The sequence below is a fragment of the Polypterus senegalus genome, chromosome 3, assembly GCF_016835505.1.
Source record: "Polypterus senegalus isolate Bchr_013 chromosome 3, ASM1683550v1, whole genome shotgun sequence".
Lineage (NCBI taxonomy): Eukaryota > Metazoa > Chordata > Cladistia > Polypteriformes > Polypteridae > Polypterus > Polypterus senegalus.
The window spans coordinates 148909017-148925235 of NC_053156.1; the positions used below are offsets into that span (position 1 = coordinate 148909017).

At 33.7% G+C, this 16219-nt stretch overlaps 1 protein-coding gene across 12 annotated transcripts in view; it reads left to right on the forward strand.

The window, feature by feature from the left end:
• The window catches only part of senp6a (SUMO specific peptidase 6a), a 136251-nt gene that overhangs the window by 96099 nt on the left and 23933 nt on the right, over positions 1-16219 (forward strand). For all 12 annotated transcript variants that reach the window (XM_039748061.1, XM_039748060.1, XM_039748063.1 and 9 more), the window contains 6 exons: positions 3522-3710; positions 9025-9224; positions 10546-10667; positions 10768-10884; positions 14480-14602; positions 15941-16033. In XM_039748061.1, coding sequence (XP_039603995.1) covers positions 3522-3710; positions 9025-9224; positions 10546-10667; positions 10768-10884; positions 14480-14602; positions 15941-16033 — 844 coding nt within the window. The remainder of the gene's footprint in view (positions 1-3521; positions 3711-9024; positions 9225-10545; positions 10668-10767; positions 10885-14479; positions 14603-15940; positions 16034-16219) is intronic.

A 16219-nucleotide genomic window follows, 5' to 3' on the forward strand; every position in this document is an offset into this window, starting at 1 on the left:
GCACCCCCTTGCTCTAGGCTGGTCTCTCTGGTTTTAGAGTCTGAGTTTTTCCATAAAATCTTTTCATAATCTCACTTTTAAGATTAAGAAAGGTCAGTCAGCAAAGTCGGTAATTTGTTTAAATGTTGGAATCCTGCTTAAGCATGGGAAGTTGGATCACTTCTAAGTATTGGTGTTGAAAACAGAATCAATATTATGGCATTAACAAAACCCTGTTAAAGAAATAAAGTTAATGATTTTTGAAGTAACTTTAAATGATAATGATCTGTTTAGAAAGGACAGAAAGGTGAAAGGAGGTAGTGAAGCCATATAACCTAAATCATGATTTTTCAATTGCAATTTTGTTACCTTACCTTGTTTTGTTGTTTATGCTTTAATATACAGTATATTACCTAATCTTTGTCATCTTGTAACACTTTGAGCTACATTGTTGTTTGAAAATGTACTGTATAAATAGATGGTGTTAATGCTGTTACAATGGAAAAGTGCTTTGAATTTCTAGCTCTGAAAGTGAATCTTGGGTAAAATTAATTTGTGGTTATGTGAATCTATAGGCTTCCCTCAGCTTACTCCTATGCAATTGGTAAATTACTAGATCTACATGTACCATTTAGTAACTCGTGTGATGCTTGGGTTTGTCTACTTTATTTAAACTGGTTAAATACCATATCTGATTATTTGAATTAAGTAATCTTTCATAATTGATTTTTTGATCCCAGTAGGCTCGACTTTAATAGTTTTGATGTTGTTCAATAAGAGTAAAAAAAGTTGTTGCCTCAGGTGTCTGACTGTGGTTTAAGTGATCACTGCCTAATAGCATGTATTCGGATTCCTGGTAAGAAAAGACATTTGCTCATATGATGGTTCAGAGAAATTTTAAGAAGCAGGCTTTCTAGAATGATTTTTCACTTAAAATTTTATTATACATCCCTTTGAAATTCAAGATATCGAATTAACACTTAAACCTTCCAATACATCTTTTCTTTCCGTGTTTGATAAGCATGTGCCTTTTAACAATTATAGAATACAGGACAGACCAATTCCCTGGTTTTCGGCTGGACTTTCATCTCTCTTCAAGACAAGAAATACAGCTTGGACTCTTGCTAGAATAATAACACATCATTGTACCACTGTATAGTGAAGTTGAATGGTCCTCATTAACTATGATTCAAAATATGATTTGGCTTTTGCTTATTTCTAAAGTTGGTATTGGTTTACCTCCTTTACTTCATTTGCTAATTATGATCAATGGGCAATACTATAGTTTTCTTTTGTTCTCCTTTGCAGTCACAGACTCATTACATATGCCAAACTGAAATTTATCTCTACATTTAAAATTCAGTATTTTTATTTATTTATTTTTTTATTATTCCACTGAAGACCAAAAAATCTGACAAAAATATATGTATTAAAGTTTAAATACTCTCAATTAATGACAATATGTTTTACAGAACATTTTGATCACATTGTCATTGCATTGCCTAGTTACTAATAATACAAAGGATCTGTGGTGTACTTTTAATTCTGCAATTGTAAGATTAAGCAGACTAATGAAACAGAATTTTATTGCAGTGGATGAGCATTATCATTTAGTTGACTTTTATGGACAATGTCTGCTTATAGATGGTCCACAGGCATTTTATCTTGAGTGTACTTGCTTCCGAAAACAAAGATCATTGCAAATGATAGAACAAACTTGATATACAAAGTTTTATTCACTTGTTTTGGGGCACAGTCCTACGGTCTGTTAGTAGTCTGCATTCCTAGTAATTTGTGTGGTATTTGTTGTGTTGTCTATTTATATAAGTAAAAACATTAGAAAGCTTTTGATGAGAACAGAATGTTCCACTGGATGTAGCTTGTTAGCCCCTATTCACCCGAATACAACATATAATCAAGTTGAGATTTAAATGCTACTGTCTACCATGCGGCTTGGGTACTTATTCCACATATCGAGGGTTCTTTCTGTGAAGAAAGATTTATGATACGTTTGTGATAAATTTACTCTTGACCATCTTCCAGCACCCTTGCAGGCACACAGATGGATATGGGTTAGGATTCTTTACTTTGGGCTGCCAACTAGTGATTCCCAAACTTCATTTTCTGCAGTATAACACTGGATGATAAGCTAAAATGGTTCAATAGTTACTATGCAGACCTATTTCTAAGATCTTTGTTTTTAGTAGGTAATTGAAGGCAGATTCAAGTACTAAACAAGTTATTAAAAATAAAGGGTGCTGGACTTGGTTATAGGAAAGTAGGCGTGAAGGACAGTGCCTTGGCACTTGGTCTCACAAATTAAACTATCCTAATACTTTGTGGTCTAGGAAGCTACAATATAGCACAAGTGGGAAATTGTACTGTTATACCGTGATGTGTTTATGTTAGCTGTTAATGCTTTCCAGTTTATATGAACATTACCAGCAGCAGCAACCACCATAGTTGCCACCCTATCCCAGACTAAATATGTATTACCACTTTTATTGTGAAGCACATTCATAGTAACTTAACCACTCGGAGAAGTGGAATTCATGTTCAAGATTGAGCGTTTCACATATTTGAGCCTTCCTTTTAATTTCATCATTTAATAGACCAGCCCAAAAAAAAAAACATGTTCTTAGTAATGGTGATGGATCTGTATACCTGAATTTGCACAGTATTTTAAATGTCTTACTATACATTTTATGATGATGACCTGTACAGCTTTGCAACAAAGTACCTCGCTGAAAGGAGAGTAATTATTGCTGATGAGTCAACCATTATGCTACAGCTTAAATTAAGATACAATAGTAAATATACATTTGTCAAAAAAGAAGCACTTAAAATAGGCTTATTGTTTGTGACAAAAGGTAGCAGTTGAAATGTCCTCATTGTTTACATTATGTATATTGTTTAATATAGAAGTTTTGCACAAATTCATTTTCACTGTTTCAGTTATTGGAGCTTTTGTAATATACTCCAGTTCAAAATTTTTCTTGTACTCAAATGATTTAATCATTACATAAATAGATTATTTGTGTTATTGCTCATGTGTACCTAATAAAGTGACCACTTAAAATACACCAATAAACTGTCATACAATGTTTGTTCCGAAATGAATTTGACTTGGAATTTCATCCAATTTATTTATTTATTTTGCATCCTTTCTTTTTCTCCATGTTTGTGTGGATTTTTCTTTGTTCTACTCTAGGTAGTTTCACTGGAGGCTACTCCAGTTTTCCTTCCACATGTGAAAAATGTTCAGGTTAGGTAGATTGATAACTTAAAATTGGTTCATTGTGAGCAAGTGTTGGTTTGTGCTTATTAGCTGTTATGGATGGTTCCCCATGTACAACTGGTTTCTTCCTTTTGCTGAATGCAGCAGGGATTGGCTTCATCACCTTACAGCCCTTGGGTTTATTTAAATGAGCTAAACATTAAATGGATATAACCTTTGTTTTAGTATCCATAGAATATGCACATTTTAGGTGAATTTTAATAGTAGTTTTTGCTTTTATGTTTTGTCTGTGCTTTTGCCATAGCTTATCCTGAAGATGGGAGGGAGTCAATACATCTAAACACCTCTGAAATTATCTGCTGTGAATGGTGCTGTGCCAAGAAGTTACCAGTTATATTTTTTCAGACCACTCCTGAGGCTTGTTTAAGGCTACAGACACAGTTAAAAATGACAAAAGAAAAGGGAAATGGATGGTATGACTGCAAAGGATCAAGTAAGTTTAATATGACATTATATACGGACATCATAATAACTATATACTGGCTCAAGTATTTTTTTTCCTTGTTTCAAATAAGGTATTGTGTCCCAAAATACTGGTTCCATTTTGCCTTTTTATGGTAATCTCAGTCTTCACATGGTTTCAACTAGTTATCAGCCAAACCATTAAAATATCCAAGCTGAAGAAACTAAATGCTGGAAATTAGCCAGAAGAATAAAATATGCATTAGGCTGTATATTATTTTTTATCTTTTTAGGTAAAGGCATATGATAATTTCACTACAAGTGGTAAAGGAGGATGCCCCATTGTTAAAGCAAATTCCCAGAATCCCTGTATATATTGATTAGAATATATTTTGTGAAGGTGAATGTGATCATGCATCGACAAAGAGGACTGCCATTTGTGGAAGTCGTAGTTGAAACCAAACCTGTTCCACAGTTTAGGAAGACCTCATTTAAAATTAGAATGCTGCCATATAGCAAAATAACAAATATGACACAAACTGTCCTTTTACTTTGATAACATGTGACTTTAGTTGTGGAGAGTTGTACTTGATTATAGTTTAGACTGAAAACTTAGAAGTGTCAGTTTGTTTATTAAAAAATGTCAGGAGCCTTTCAAGCAGTGGAAATCCCTTATCATGCAATCCTGATGATTTTCCACATGGGCTATATTATACATACTAGGTAATGCAGGGAGCATCCATCAGCGCTTGGACCAAAATATAGAGCAAAGTTTCATTTTGCTAAATATTTTTGTCTTCTGACTGCCTTTATTGCTGCTGTTTTAATGCATTACACTACAGTGCCCAAGCAAATGCTTAGCATTTTCTTTGTTTATTTGCTTCATCTTCCATAATTGGTTTTCTCCCAGCTTTGAAAACTAAGATTACTCCTGGCCTTACTTAACTATTGATAATAGCCTTCCATACGGAAAAAGCATTTCACTAGCCCCAAATAACACATAGTTGACACCTTTGTATTTCATGTCATTCAGATGTTTAAACTTTTATTTGCTATGGTTTTAACAAAAAAATATTTAATAATGTTTTAAAAGCAAGTAAGCATATCTTTTCTTGTTTTTTCCAACAAGCACTTTTGAGCCTTATCACCTGTCTGATTTGTCAGTATTGTTCAATTTCTGGTTATGAATGATATTTTAACGATATTTATTGTGTAACAGATCCTATGAAACATCATTCCAAATCAGCTTTAATTATTTATGCTGTTAAACGTTAGTATTTGTCTTTTGACTTACAATGAACAATTCATAAAAAATCATTACCACAGTTGAAACGTTGTTCTTAGAATTCCTAATTGTTTAGCCAATGTGAATATATCATACACGGTGGAAAAACAATGCATTTTCATGCAATGTTATTCCCATTAACAAAAAACAAACCATGTCCTTAATGAAATAATCATTTGGTTAACTAAAACTAATGTAAAAAAAAAATGTCAGCAACAAGAAATGTCTGAAATAAATATACAGTAGAACCCTGATTATCTAGTGTAATGATGCTAACTTAGAAAACTCTGTTAAAATGGATGGCCATGGCCATTTTGGATTAAAAATTACGCATATAAAAGATTTTGCCATTTTATATGGTACAGTATAATTTTTAGGCCACTTTTCATACCGTAGTGAGTTTAATGTTCACCACCTCCTTGCCATAGTGTTTGACAGTTGCCTCAGCATTAAAATGGACAGGTGTAGTGTGTTCCTGCAGAGCAATATACAGAGTGGCTGTTTCAATGGCATTTAGACTTTCTGTATGAGAAATGTTGTGTGAGTTTTTTATGCAGACCTCATTGTTGTATAAACGCAAAAACCCTTAGTAATTGAAACAACAGAGAGTGTGTACATGCTCATTGCTGGCGACACACTTACAAAAGTGGAAGAGGGCAGTTGGGGATTTATGAGTGAGTGATGCCCACATTCCCACAGTCACCAGCTTCTCAGGGCAAAGTTTTTATAAATTATAAGAACTTGTGTATTAAACTTGAATAACGAAAACCTTTGTTAAATGAAGCACATTGAATCGGGGATTCTACTTTATACGTGTGTAGAGATCCTACTGCTTACAAAGAGAGTATCAAAAATTTTAAGCAATTTTTTAAATAACAATTTGCTTAAAATGTGTTACAGGTTAAAGTGATAAATGATATTGGAGAACACTGATTTTTTTTTGCATTTTTTTGGATTATACTGGAAGCCTTAAACTAATGCATTTTCATGAAAACACTGAGTTATGTCAGACAGTAAAATTGCATGTATTAACATGAATTATATACTAAATGACAACAGTAAAAAAAAAATTTAAAACTCAGATTAAACAAAAACTGAAAAATGAAATCAAAAACTTCATACATTAAAACTTTAAATACATTAAAAATTAAAACTAAAAAAATAGCTTGACTGAAACTTGACCCATTTTAATTCATGTTCCGTCTTGGAGTCACTACTGTATACAGATTTATTCCTGCTTTGTGAAAATAATCCATAACTAAAATACCCATAGCCTCGACATCTCCCTTGTTACTAAAATAACACCAAGGAACGGACACAGTTCAATAATAACATTACTTATAAAAAACAACTTATGACATTTTCCCTTCATTAAATATTAAATTGGTTAAAGTTTAGAAACACAAGTGCAATAGAACAATATGTTAATTATAGTGGTGAGCTTGGCTGGAGGAATATAGAAGTGAAGGACAACAACTTGGCACTTCATGTTGCAAATTAAATTAACCTTGTTTCTGTACTGTTTGTATAAGAATCTCCATGTGGCATGAGTGAAAAAAATTTATGGCATGGATCAAATGCTAAGTGCAGTTATTCATGCTTTTCAGTGTACATTCATACTTCACTGCCTGTAGCAAAAGCTTCTACTGTTACATACACAAACTATATTACTAAATTAAATTTGACTATGTGTGACCTGTCATTCATAATAATTCAGCCATTAATTGACTTGTAAAAAAAAAAGTAAAAAGAGGCAGGCATCTTCATTCTGCAGAATTTTATTTATATTTCAGAATTTCTTCACTTGTTTTGTAACAATAATTTATTTTGTAGTTATTTTCATTATTTGATTTGATGAGTCTCAACCTGTCAGCAATCTAAGTTACAGCTGTTTTCTTCATTTATTTAATTGGTCATTTTTATTTTTGTAACTTGGGAAGACTGAAATTCATTGTTTACAATTCAATTTAGAGGATATGTTCAATTTTTGCTTTTGTAGAATCAATTTCATTTGACAAGCTCATGTGTACTGAACTGGTTTTCCTTTAATAAGGGTGCACAAGCTTATTTCCTATATTTAAGCTGTAGAAAGCCTTGTGAGATATAACAGTGAAATGCCTCAAATTTAGAAGCAATATGATATTGAGGTTAATCATTTATTATTGCTTAGTATTTCTTCTAAAATTCCAAAAATAGTCTTGGGATACCCGTTTACGTAGTTTAGGAAAATATGCTTCAGCAAGGATAACTAGACATATCCGTCTTTAATAAAAGAACAAGTGTCTGTGTGTCCGTCTGGTTGCCATGTCTGTTATATGTCAATTGATGTGGGATTCATAAAACCAGTGATAATGTTTGTGATGACCCATCTGTTGAAATGAGAAATGCAGTGCATTGTATTACTATATGCTTTACAAAATACATTCCAATGTATTCCAGTGCTGAATATGCTGAAGTTTTTGTTGTTTACTTAGATTTTAAACCTTCTTAGACTGGTGGCATAACTAGTCAATAGTATAAAATGACAACACATTTTAGTAATTGTTAAGAAGGCTTATAAATGCCTTTACTTTATCAGATGTCTAATGAACCTTGAATTTCTCAGTATATTCGAAGTAACTTTTACAAGTCCAAAAGTGGAGTCCATCCATACACAACATCCTGCTGTATGGAACCTGCTCAGATCAATATAGTATTATTGCAGGTAGCGCAGATTACAAATGGCACCAAGCAGCCTTCTGTGTAGCATATCCATAACATGCACAGGATTGTTAAAGACCTCAGCCTTTGAACTTGGTTGCTATTCTCACTTCTCCCTTCTGACAAATAGTATTATAGGGTCATTGAAAATTATACCAGTAGTTTCAGTGACAGTTTCTTTACATAGATTATAAGGTAACTAAACTGTTTTTCATAGTACCAAATGCTGTATGTACCGGTATATATTGTTGTAAATTTGTTGAGTGTTTAAATACTGTTTTTTGAGGGTGTCACATGTTGGTGTTGCATTATTCTTAATATTCTGAGGTGATCAACAAGTACTATGTACACATGCCAATAAATTAATGACTATAGATTAATCTAAGATCTAATTTTGTCCAAAGAATTAAAATGAGCATATGAATGACTTGAGCCATGAGCCATTTGGATGTGGGAAAGCTATATTCATACAGTGTTTGATTATTACTACAGTTACTGTCATCTGCAATATTTCACTTTTTTTAAAGCAACCAGCTAGATATCTTAATCAGTAGGATACCACTTAAGTGCACATTTATAATCCATCAGAAATTCTTTACAACACGTAAATGAATTACTTCAGAGCATCATGTGGTAAACGAATACTCCTTCAGACAAACCAAACTAAGAAGAAATGGGAGAAAACCTTTACACCACAGAAGAGTTCATATAACTAACATGTTGCACCTCCTGGGTGCTGCTTTCAAGCTATCAACACCAACTTAAGAGAAATTGTGGAAAGCCCTAAACCATTTTATTTAAGACATGTTCATTTTTGTACCCTTTAAATGTTTAAACCTGCAATTAGTCGGGCTGTATGGTCTGCACTTTTGGTGAACTAAGCTGCAGTAGCAACTGTTTCTTCAAAAAGGAAAAAAAAACCAAACTTTACAGCAGCAGCTTCCCTGTGAATGGACAGCTGCGGGTTGCTGTGATGCAAACGCTGTTTGAATCAACTGCATCAATTGTACTGGGTTTAAAACAAAAAATGCATCATACTGAATCAGCCTGATTACTGTTGATTAGGAGTTATTTACAATTTAATGATTGTAGAAAAATACTTTATAAAGTTGACCTCTGTGTACATAGGATGTTATTGCTTCTTTATTTTGAAACTACTGCCAATAAGTAGTTTTCTTTGGGATCCATGTGACAGTTAAGAGTTAAAAGTTTTTTGCCCTGACATAAATATCTAGGAAAGGGTGAAAATATAACTCTGCCCAAAATTAGGTTTATTGATCCAGGATTGTCTTGCTTTTTTTTAAAACATTGTTGTTTTATTGACACAGTTCGTTTGAATTTTTTTCTCCTCTCTTCCCAGGTCCAGATGAGCAGTACATTGTTTTGATATTTGAGAGTGGTTTAAATCCATATGCTCAAGCAATGCTAACTGAAATATTTAAAAAAATTGGGAATGCAAATGAGATTGATAATTTTTTGGTCAGTATTCCATTTGTAGAAGCTAATAAAAGACTTGTAAGATTCATTAGTAGATGTGAGGAGCCTTCTCCAAAGGACAAGGTAAAAGGATGCTTTTCATTTTCTAAAACCTATACTTGATATAAAACCGCCTTTTCTCTTGCCTATATATATATATATATATATATATATATATATATATATATATATATATATGAGATAAAAAAATTTCATTTGAATTTAAAATAACTTGTCTGTCTTTAAACATTCATGGAGAAATAAGATACAAAATATACTGACAATTTAACTCTGTTTTCTAACATTTCATGGTTATTTCTTGTACACTTAAATGTAGGAATGGTTGCTAAGTATGCAGGTGAACTTTAAATTATGAGGAGAAAATGTGTTTATCTGCATATGCAGTTAACAGTAATGCAGTTTTAACTTCAAAAGTTGACCTTTTTGCTCATCCGTATGGCTTGCACCACAAATGAGATGACTTGTTATTTTTTCCAGTTTGTCAAGACATAGATTGTAACAGTTAACCTTGTTGATGGTTACTCATGTGGCACTATTAAATGCAGTAGTTTTGTCATTTTACCTTAAGTGCTTCCATGTTGGAACTAAGTATCTGCAACTGACTGTGTCATTTCATTAAAAAGTGACTCAAACCTCAACCGTATTTGATGAACTCACTAAGAAAATTAATGTTTTATGGAGAAGAAAGTAGTAGTTCCTCTTTTCTAACACAGGGTCATAGGGACCCATGGCTCTGTTCTGGAAACTTCTTGCACTCTACAGGAAGTCACTCTCCACTGAAGAATAGCATATCAATGGATGCACAAACTTACTATTGACTAATCTAAAGTCTCCAGACAACTTATTGTAGGTGTCTTTGATATTTGGAAAGAAAACCCGAACAACATCTATGAGGACACAGGGAGAACATTCCGAATTTCTACTTTTTTTTTTGATGATTGAAGTCCTCCAGGATTAGCTGATAGCTCATTTATTCACATTTGTGTTGTATGCTACTATTTTGTAAGTCATGGTGCAAGCTTCAATTTTGTAATTTTGCCATATTATACATTAAGAGAAAAATTAGAAACATAACTCAGATTTATTATTTTGTAAATTTAATACTGTATAGAAACTTTTTTCCATGCAGTGGTGCCTCGTACTTCGAACTTAATTCATTTCAGGAGGCCATTTGAACTCTGAATTGTTTGAAGTCCGAATCAGTTTTCTCCTTTAGAAATAATGGAATGTGAATTAATCTATTTCCAGACCCTAAAAAATACCCATTTTGATAAACTTAAACTGCAAATACACATAATTTAAAGTAAAAATAACTCCATTAAAAGCCGTACATAGTAAATTAAAACAAGTGTTATTTAAATATTCATGATTTGTTTTGTTACAGTCTTCAGATTCAAGTATTAAGCCTCGAATGTTTTCAACACACATTCGTGCAACTGCACAATTCTTTGATGATGATGAAGAAACATCTGATTCGCAACCTGTATTTTCAGGTCCAATTGAAAAGTAAGCTATTATTTATGCTTATACATTTTATATGAATATATAAATGATAATTAAAAATTTCACCAATTAAAGAGTAACATTTTTACTTGTATTTCATCAGGTTAATAGTCTATCCTCCCCCTCCTGCTAAGGGTGGCATTTCTGTCACAAATGAAGACCTTCATTGCCTAAATGAAGGAGAATTTTTGAATGATGTTATCATTGATTTTTATTTAAAGTAAGTTTATTTTTTGCTTTTAATTTGTTGAAAAATAATAGGTGACATTTTGAATGAAATTAGAGTAGATTTGAATATCTGGCAATACAGAGTTATGCAGATTCACTATAAAACAAGGAAACATTTTCTACTGAGAAAAACACAAGTCTTAATTTTGAAGAAAGATGATATGTATATTATTGGACTTTTGCACCGTTCTCATTAGAAGGCATATTTACAAACTGTTAGCTTCTAAATAGCTACTTTTTTTGCTGATGTTAACAGGTTTATACGATGACTCTATTTAAACATAAGTTTGGATCCTGTCTAAAATTGTGCTTTCAGGTCTGCTGCTTCCAGTGTTCTGTCTTCTGTTATTTCTACATATTTTCACTTTTACCACAGGTATTTCTTCACCTGAACCTCTGTATTTTCCCCTCTCACTCCTATACGACAGAGACTCATCCTTTTCTCTGCGGAGTGACTTTCAGTTGTCCTGATTATAGAAGAATATAATAGCAACATTATGCCATTGTAGGATGCTTTATCTTGCAACTCCAGTACCCACTGCATTTAAGGGGAAAAACACCCAAGGCCTCATGTGTTAAGGTCAGCCCAGGTGTATGAAATTGTCTTTCCTTGGTTATCCTAGGTATGTGGTTTCAGTTACATGAACATTAAATGTTATTTTCTATTGGTAATCCCTTAAAGCGCTTACATGGAATAATATTCCAAGATTATAAAATTAATTTTTAAAAAATTAGTAGAAAGAGGTGCTGCTCATGAATTTATATAGGATTCCATACCTGACAAATCATAATTTTTAAGTATATTATACTAACCAACAAGGTCATAATTTAAAGGCTGTTAGTTCTCCCTCTTTTAGTGTTTAATTTCATGTTAATTGGTCATTTTATAGGTGCTAAATGATCTCCCGTATTAGACTAGGAAATTAACCCCATCCTCAGATTAATTCATAAATTCATTTAACGTACTGAACATTTAAGTAATGTACAACTTGGAAATTTACCTCTGAAAAGGTGACTTTCTTGGGGAAACGTCATATTAATTTGAAAACATAAAGTGGCACATCAAAAAAGTACAGTGGAATTTAAGTGTTTCATGATATGTCATCCCTGGAACAGCCTGTTATGACCAACCAAATTATTTGGTAGCAAAGTACTATAACAAAATCGGCTAACCTGTAGCTGCAAACACTTCTAATAATTGTCATCTGTGGGATTGCCTATAGTCCTTGATGGCAGACCTGGCCCTTTAGCTTCCCAAATTTTTAATCGTTTGCCAGTTGGTGAAGTCTAGGCACAATAGTTGTAGGTATGTGCTCATTTGTTGTCTGCGGAAGAGAGTATCAGCTTGCTTGAACTGCTTCTGACTTTGATAATGAAATGGATTGATAGTTGTCTGTCAGTTGTTTATAATTGTTTTTAGTGCTGTCCTTTGAATGTTATGATTATTTATGGTTATGGTTATTTTTCGAGACTTTGTTGAAAGCTGACACCTAACACCACAGTGCACAACCCAAAATCTATCTATCTGTGTTATTTATTTGCAGTTTTAACACTAGAATCCCTGAAGCCTACGAAAAAACTTGTAATCCTGGCCCACCTTTAATTCCCTTTGCACCTCTCTATCAGTGTCTTTTGTTTTGTAAATGTGTCGATCAGCACAAGCAGCAAGCAGCCTGTTTTCCCATCCCCCACTTAGACAGAACACAGCTTGGGCAAAAACTTCTTCCAGCTCAAGCGAAGGCTCCTTATCTGCATGTGAGATCTGGAGTTGTATAGGGTAAATAGTATATTGTTATTTGGAATACATGCATTTCATGTGTGTTCCATGTCTACAAAGATCTGGGTAAGTGTAGGATGAAAGGAAATGCAAGAAATGCTGAACACATATGTAAAGCAGAAACTGTTTCCATGTTATACTAATAATGACATGAAGTGTGTAATGTGTGAAGACTTTAGTCCAACTATCAAATAAACACGTGCGCTTTTATTCAAGAATATAGCCAAAGGAGAAAAAAAAGCATTCAATTTACATGTGGCTGACACTGTGTTAAATACTCAAGCTCAAATGTCAATCGACAGGGAGTTTACACATGTTCTTGAATGATGCAGAGGTAAGAACTGCCACCTTATAACCGAAAGGTCCCAGGTTAGAGACCGAGTGCTGCACGTTTTGATTAGTGAAACTCAAACAGGTGAAAGAGTGAACAAGGAATTAGAAACATGGAGACAGAGAAGAAAATGTAAGACATAAGAACTGTTATTTAGCAGACTTTTTATTTAAATGTTTTGAATTTGCAAAAATTTATTACAGTTCCAAAGTAGCTGTCAGAATATACTCAACTGCTATAAAAGTGAGTACAGTAATCCCTCGTTTATCGCGGGAGATAGGTTCCAAGGCTGGCCGCAATAACTGAATTTCTGCGAAGTAGGGACACTATATTTATTTAATTAGTTAACCTGTATTTGGACGTTTTTAAACCCTCCCTGTACTGTTTACAACCCACACTTTATTCTATTAATAACAGGGACCTACCTAACATTTCCTGGGGCACCTCTTCCACAGTTTCCGAAGGTGTATCCGTAGTAGTAGTAGGAACTGGCTCTTTTTTGCGAGGCTGCAAAAACATTGTCATCGGCAGTTGCTGCCGCTGCTTCTTTTTCCGGTCGAAGAGCAGCTTGTAGGCGGTCATGATGTCGTCGACCTTGTTGCAAAATTGGACTGATCGAACCATATCGTCGTCCCATTCCTGTGTCCTGTTCCTGTGAACATTCTCCCTTCCTTCAGCATATCCAGAAGTTTCACCTTCTCAGTGATCGTCATCATTCTTCGTTGGCGTTTAGGCTCAGCACCAGCCTTGGAAGAGGGAGCACGTTTGGGAGCCATTGCAGGGGATGAAAATTGAAGCGCAGTTCAACACAAAGAAACCACAAAAAAAATCAGACACAGTACAGTGTAAAGTAAACCGCTCGGCGAGAAAACTTGAAGCGAAATGGCCGCGAAAAAGAGACAAGGAGAGCTGCTGTGGGATCTGGGCATCAGTCAAAGCACCAATCACAGGCCTGATTAGAAAGCGGGAAGCTGTGATTTGTCGTCTCCCTCCCATGTACCAATCACAGCCCGTGTTGCAACGCACTTATTCACCCAACTTGTTTAGTTGTTCTTAGACTAGGAAATACTACTACTATATTTAAAAACCCGCGAAGTCGTGAATCTGCAAAAAGTGAACCGCGAAGTAGCGAGGGATTACTGTATTTAATATGATAAATATCTGAAATTAAAAATGATCAGATTTAGATGTGAACATTCACATGTCTGCTACAGTATAATAACTTGAAAGGGTATGTACTTTGGAAAATAGTCCTTGCCAGTTTACCTTGCAAATAATTAAACATAGCCTCATTTATGCTGGGGCGAGTAGTGTCCTCAGTCATCTCTAGACTGTTAGTGGAAACAATAGAATTTGAGAAAAATTGTGCAGATATGGAGAGAACATAAAAACTCCACACAGAAGACAAAGCAGCCAGAATCAATTCTTTACTTGTAACTTGTTGCATGTGTCTTGATTTTATGTTATGCGTTTGCTTAGGTACCTATTCCTGGAGAAATTAAAGAATGAAGGTTCTGAAAGGAGTCATGTTTTCAGCTCTTTTTTCTATAAGCGCCTTAATCAGAGAGAAAAAAGATCCTTAAGTGAAATAGCTAACCTCACGTAAGTGAATATTAACATTTTTTTTATATCATTTATTGTATAAGCCAGTGATTCTTAAACTTAAAACTTATTTCGTGCCCCCCCCCCGCTCTACCTGGAATAATTCTGCACCCCCTGCATAATATAAGATGGATGAGATTAACCCATGATACAACTAACAAAAGGTATGATACTCATGCGGTTCCATAAGATTTGCATGTGTTCGGCTAACTTCAATGAAATATTTGCAATTTATTTATTTAAAGTGCTTTAATAACTGTTAAAATGCCTTGTGTGGTTTTTGGTAGTGATTCTAATCCCAAAAACAAAGAATAAATTATTCTTATTTAATTATTTTTTTATATAAAGAAACAGTTAAATATGTTTTCATTTTTAAAAATCTAGTAAATGAGGAGGACACCGATAGTCAGTCTGCGTGAGAACATATTTTCGTCCGACAAATATTATACTGCTGTTAGTTGTATCATGAAAATAACTCAATACTCAGTAAATTATTTAACTCAAGTTGGCAATATTGGCTACGCTGCCAATGTGGTGCAGTCGCGCCGCATTATCACCTGATCTACTGTTACCCGAATGTTCACGACAGATACCGATACGTCTCGAACATTCTGGATTGAAAATACGCAACTATAAAAGCAGCAGCAGCGGCGCCACTCATCAGTTAGTCATTAGATCTATGCCTTAGAAATGTTTTATTTTAATTTTAGTTATAATGCATTCGTTGTGACTATTTGCTTGCAGATTTTAATTTGAAATAAAAATGTAAAAAATAAGTTTTGATGTCTTGTTCATTTATTCGACGCCCCCCTTGTACAGCTTCAGCACCCCACAGTTTGAGAACCGTTGGTATAAGCCAACATACTGTTTTTTTTTCTTTTCTAATGTACATGTTTGATACTGTTTCTTGGGTGTTGTGGTGGTTCAGTATGTTACAGCTAATGGGTTTGAATGGACTACCTATGGTCTGTCTGTATGTAGTTTACATGTTATTCTCTATTGGTTTAACTCTTTGGAATTTAAGACACACTAATTTAATTGTCAACTCTAAATATGCCACTTGTAAGTGAGCAGGTATAAAAGTGATTATGCTCCTCAGTGGACTTGGAAGTCCAGCGCTGCTGAGGTAGGTACCCCGTGACCCTGAAAATGGTTTGTGAAGTCATATATGGATAGACTTTGTTTCTTGATTAATGGTAACAAACACTAATATACTAATGTAATGACTGCTTTCACATTAGCTTTTCATTAATTTAATTCATGAATTTAGTTTTTAAATTATTGAGGAATATTTTGTATGCATTTCTATAGTTTAACTTTTGTCATATTCCTTTATAGAATACAACAGAGGAAGCATAACAGGGTAAAAACATGGACACGCCACGTGGACCTGTTCCAAAAAGATTTTATTTTTGTCCCTATTAATGAATCGTAAGTTGTTTAATGATGTAGGATGTACTTTGTACATACAATATACAGTATCTATTATAAGATTATTAGCATTTATGAAATGAAAAATTTAACTGTATCAATTAGGATAAGTGAACATTTTATGTTTTTATTAAAATTGCATTAAAACCAAATTATTTTGATAAAAATTTTAATTCTTCCAAGTCT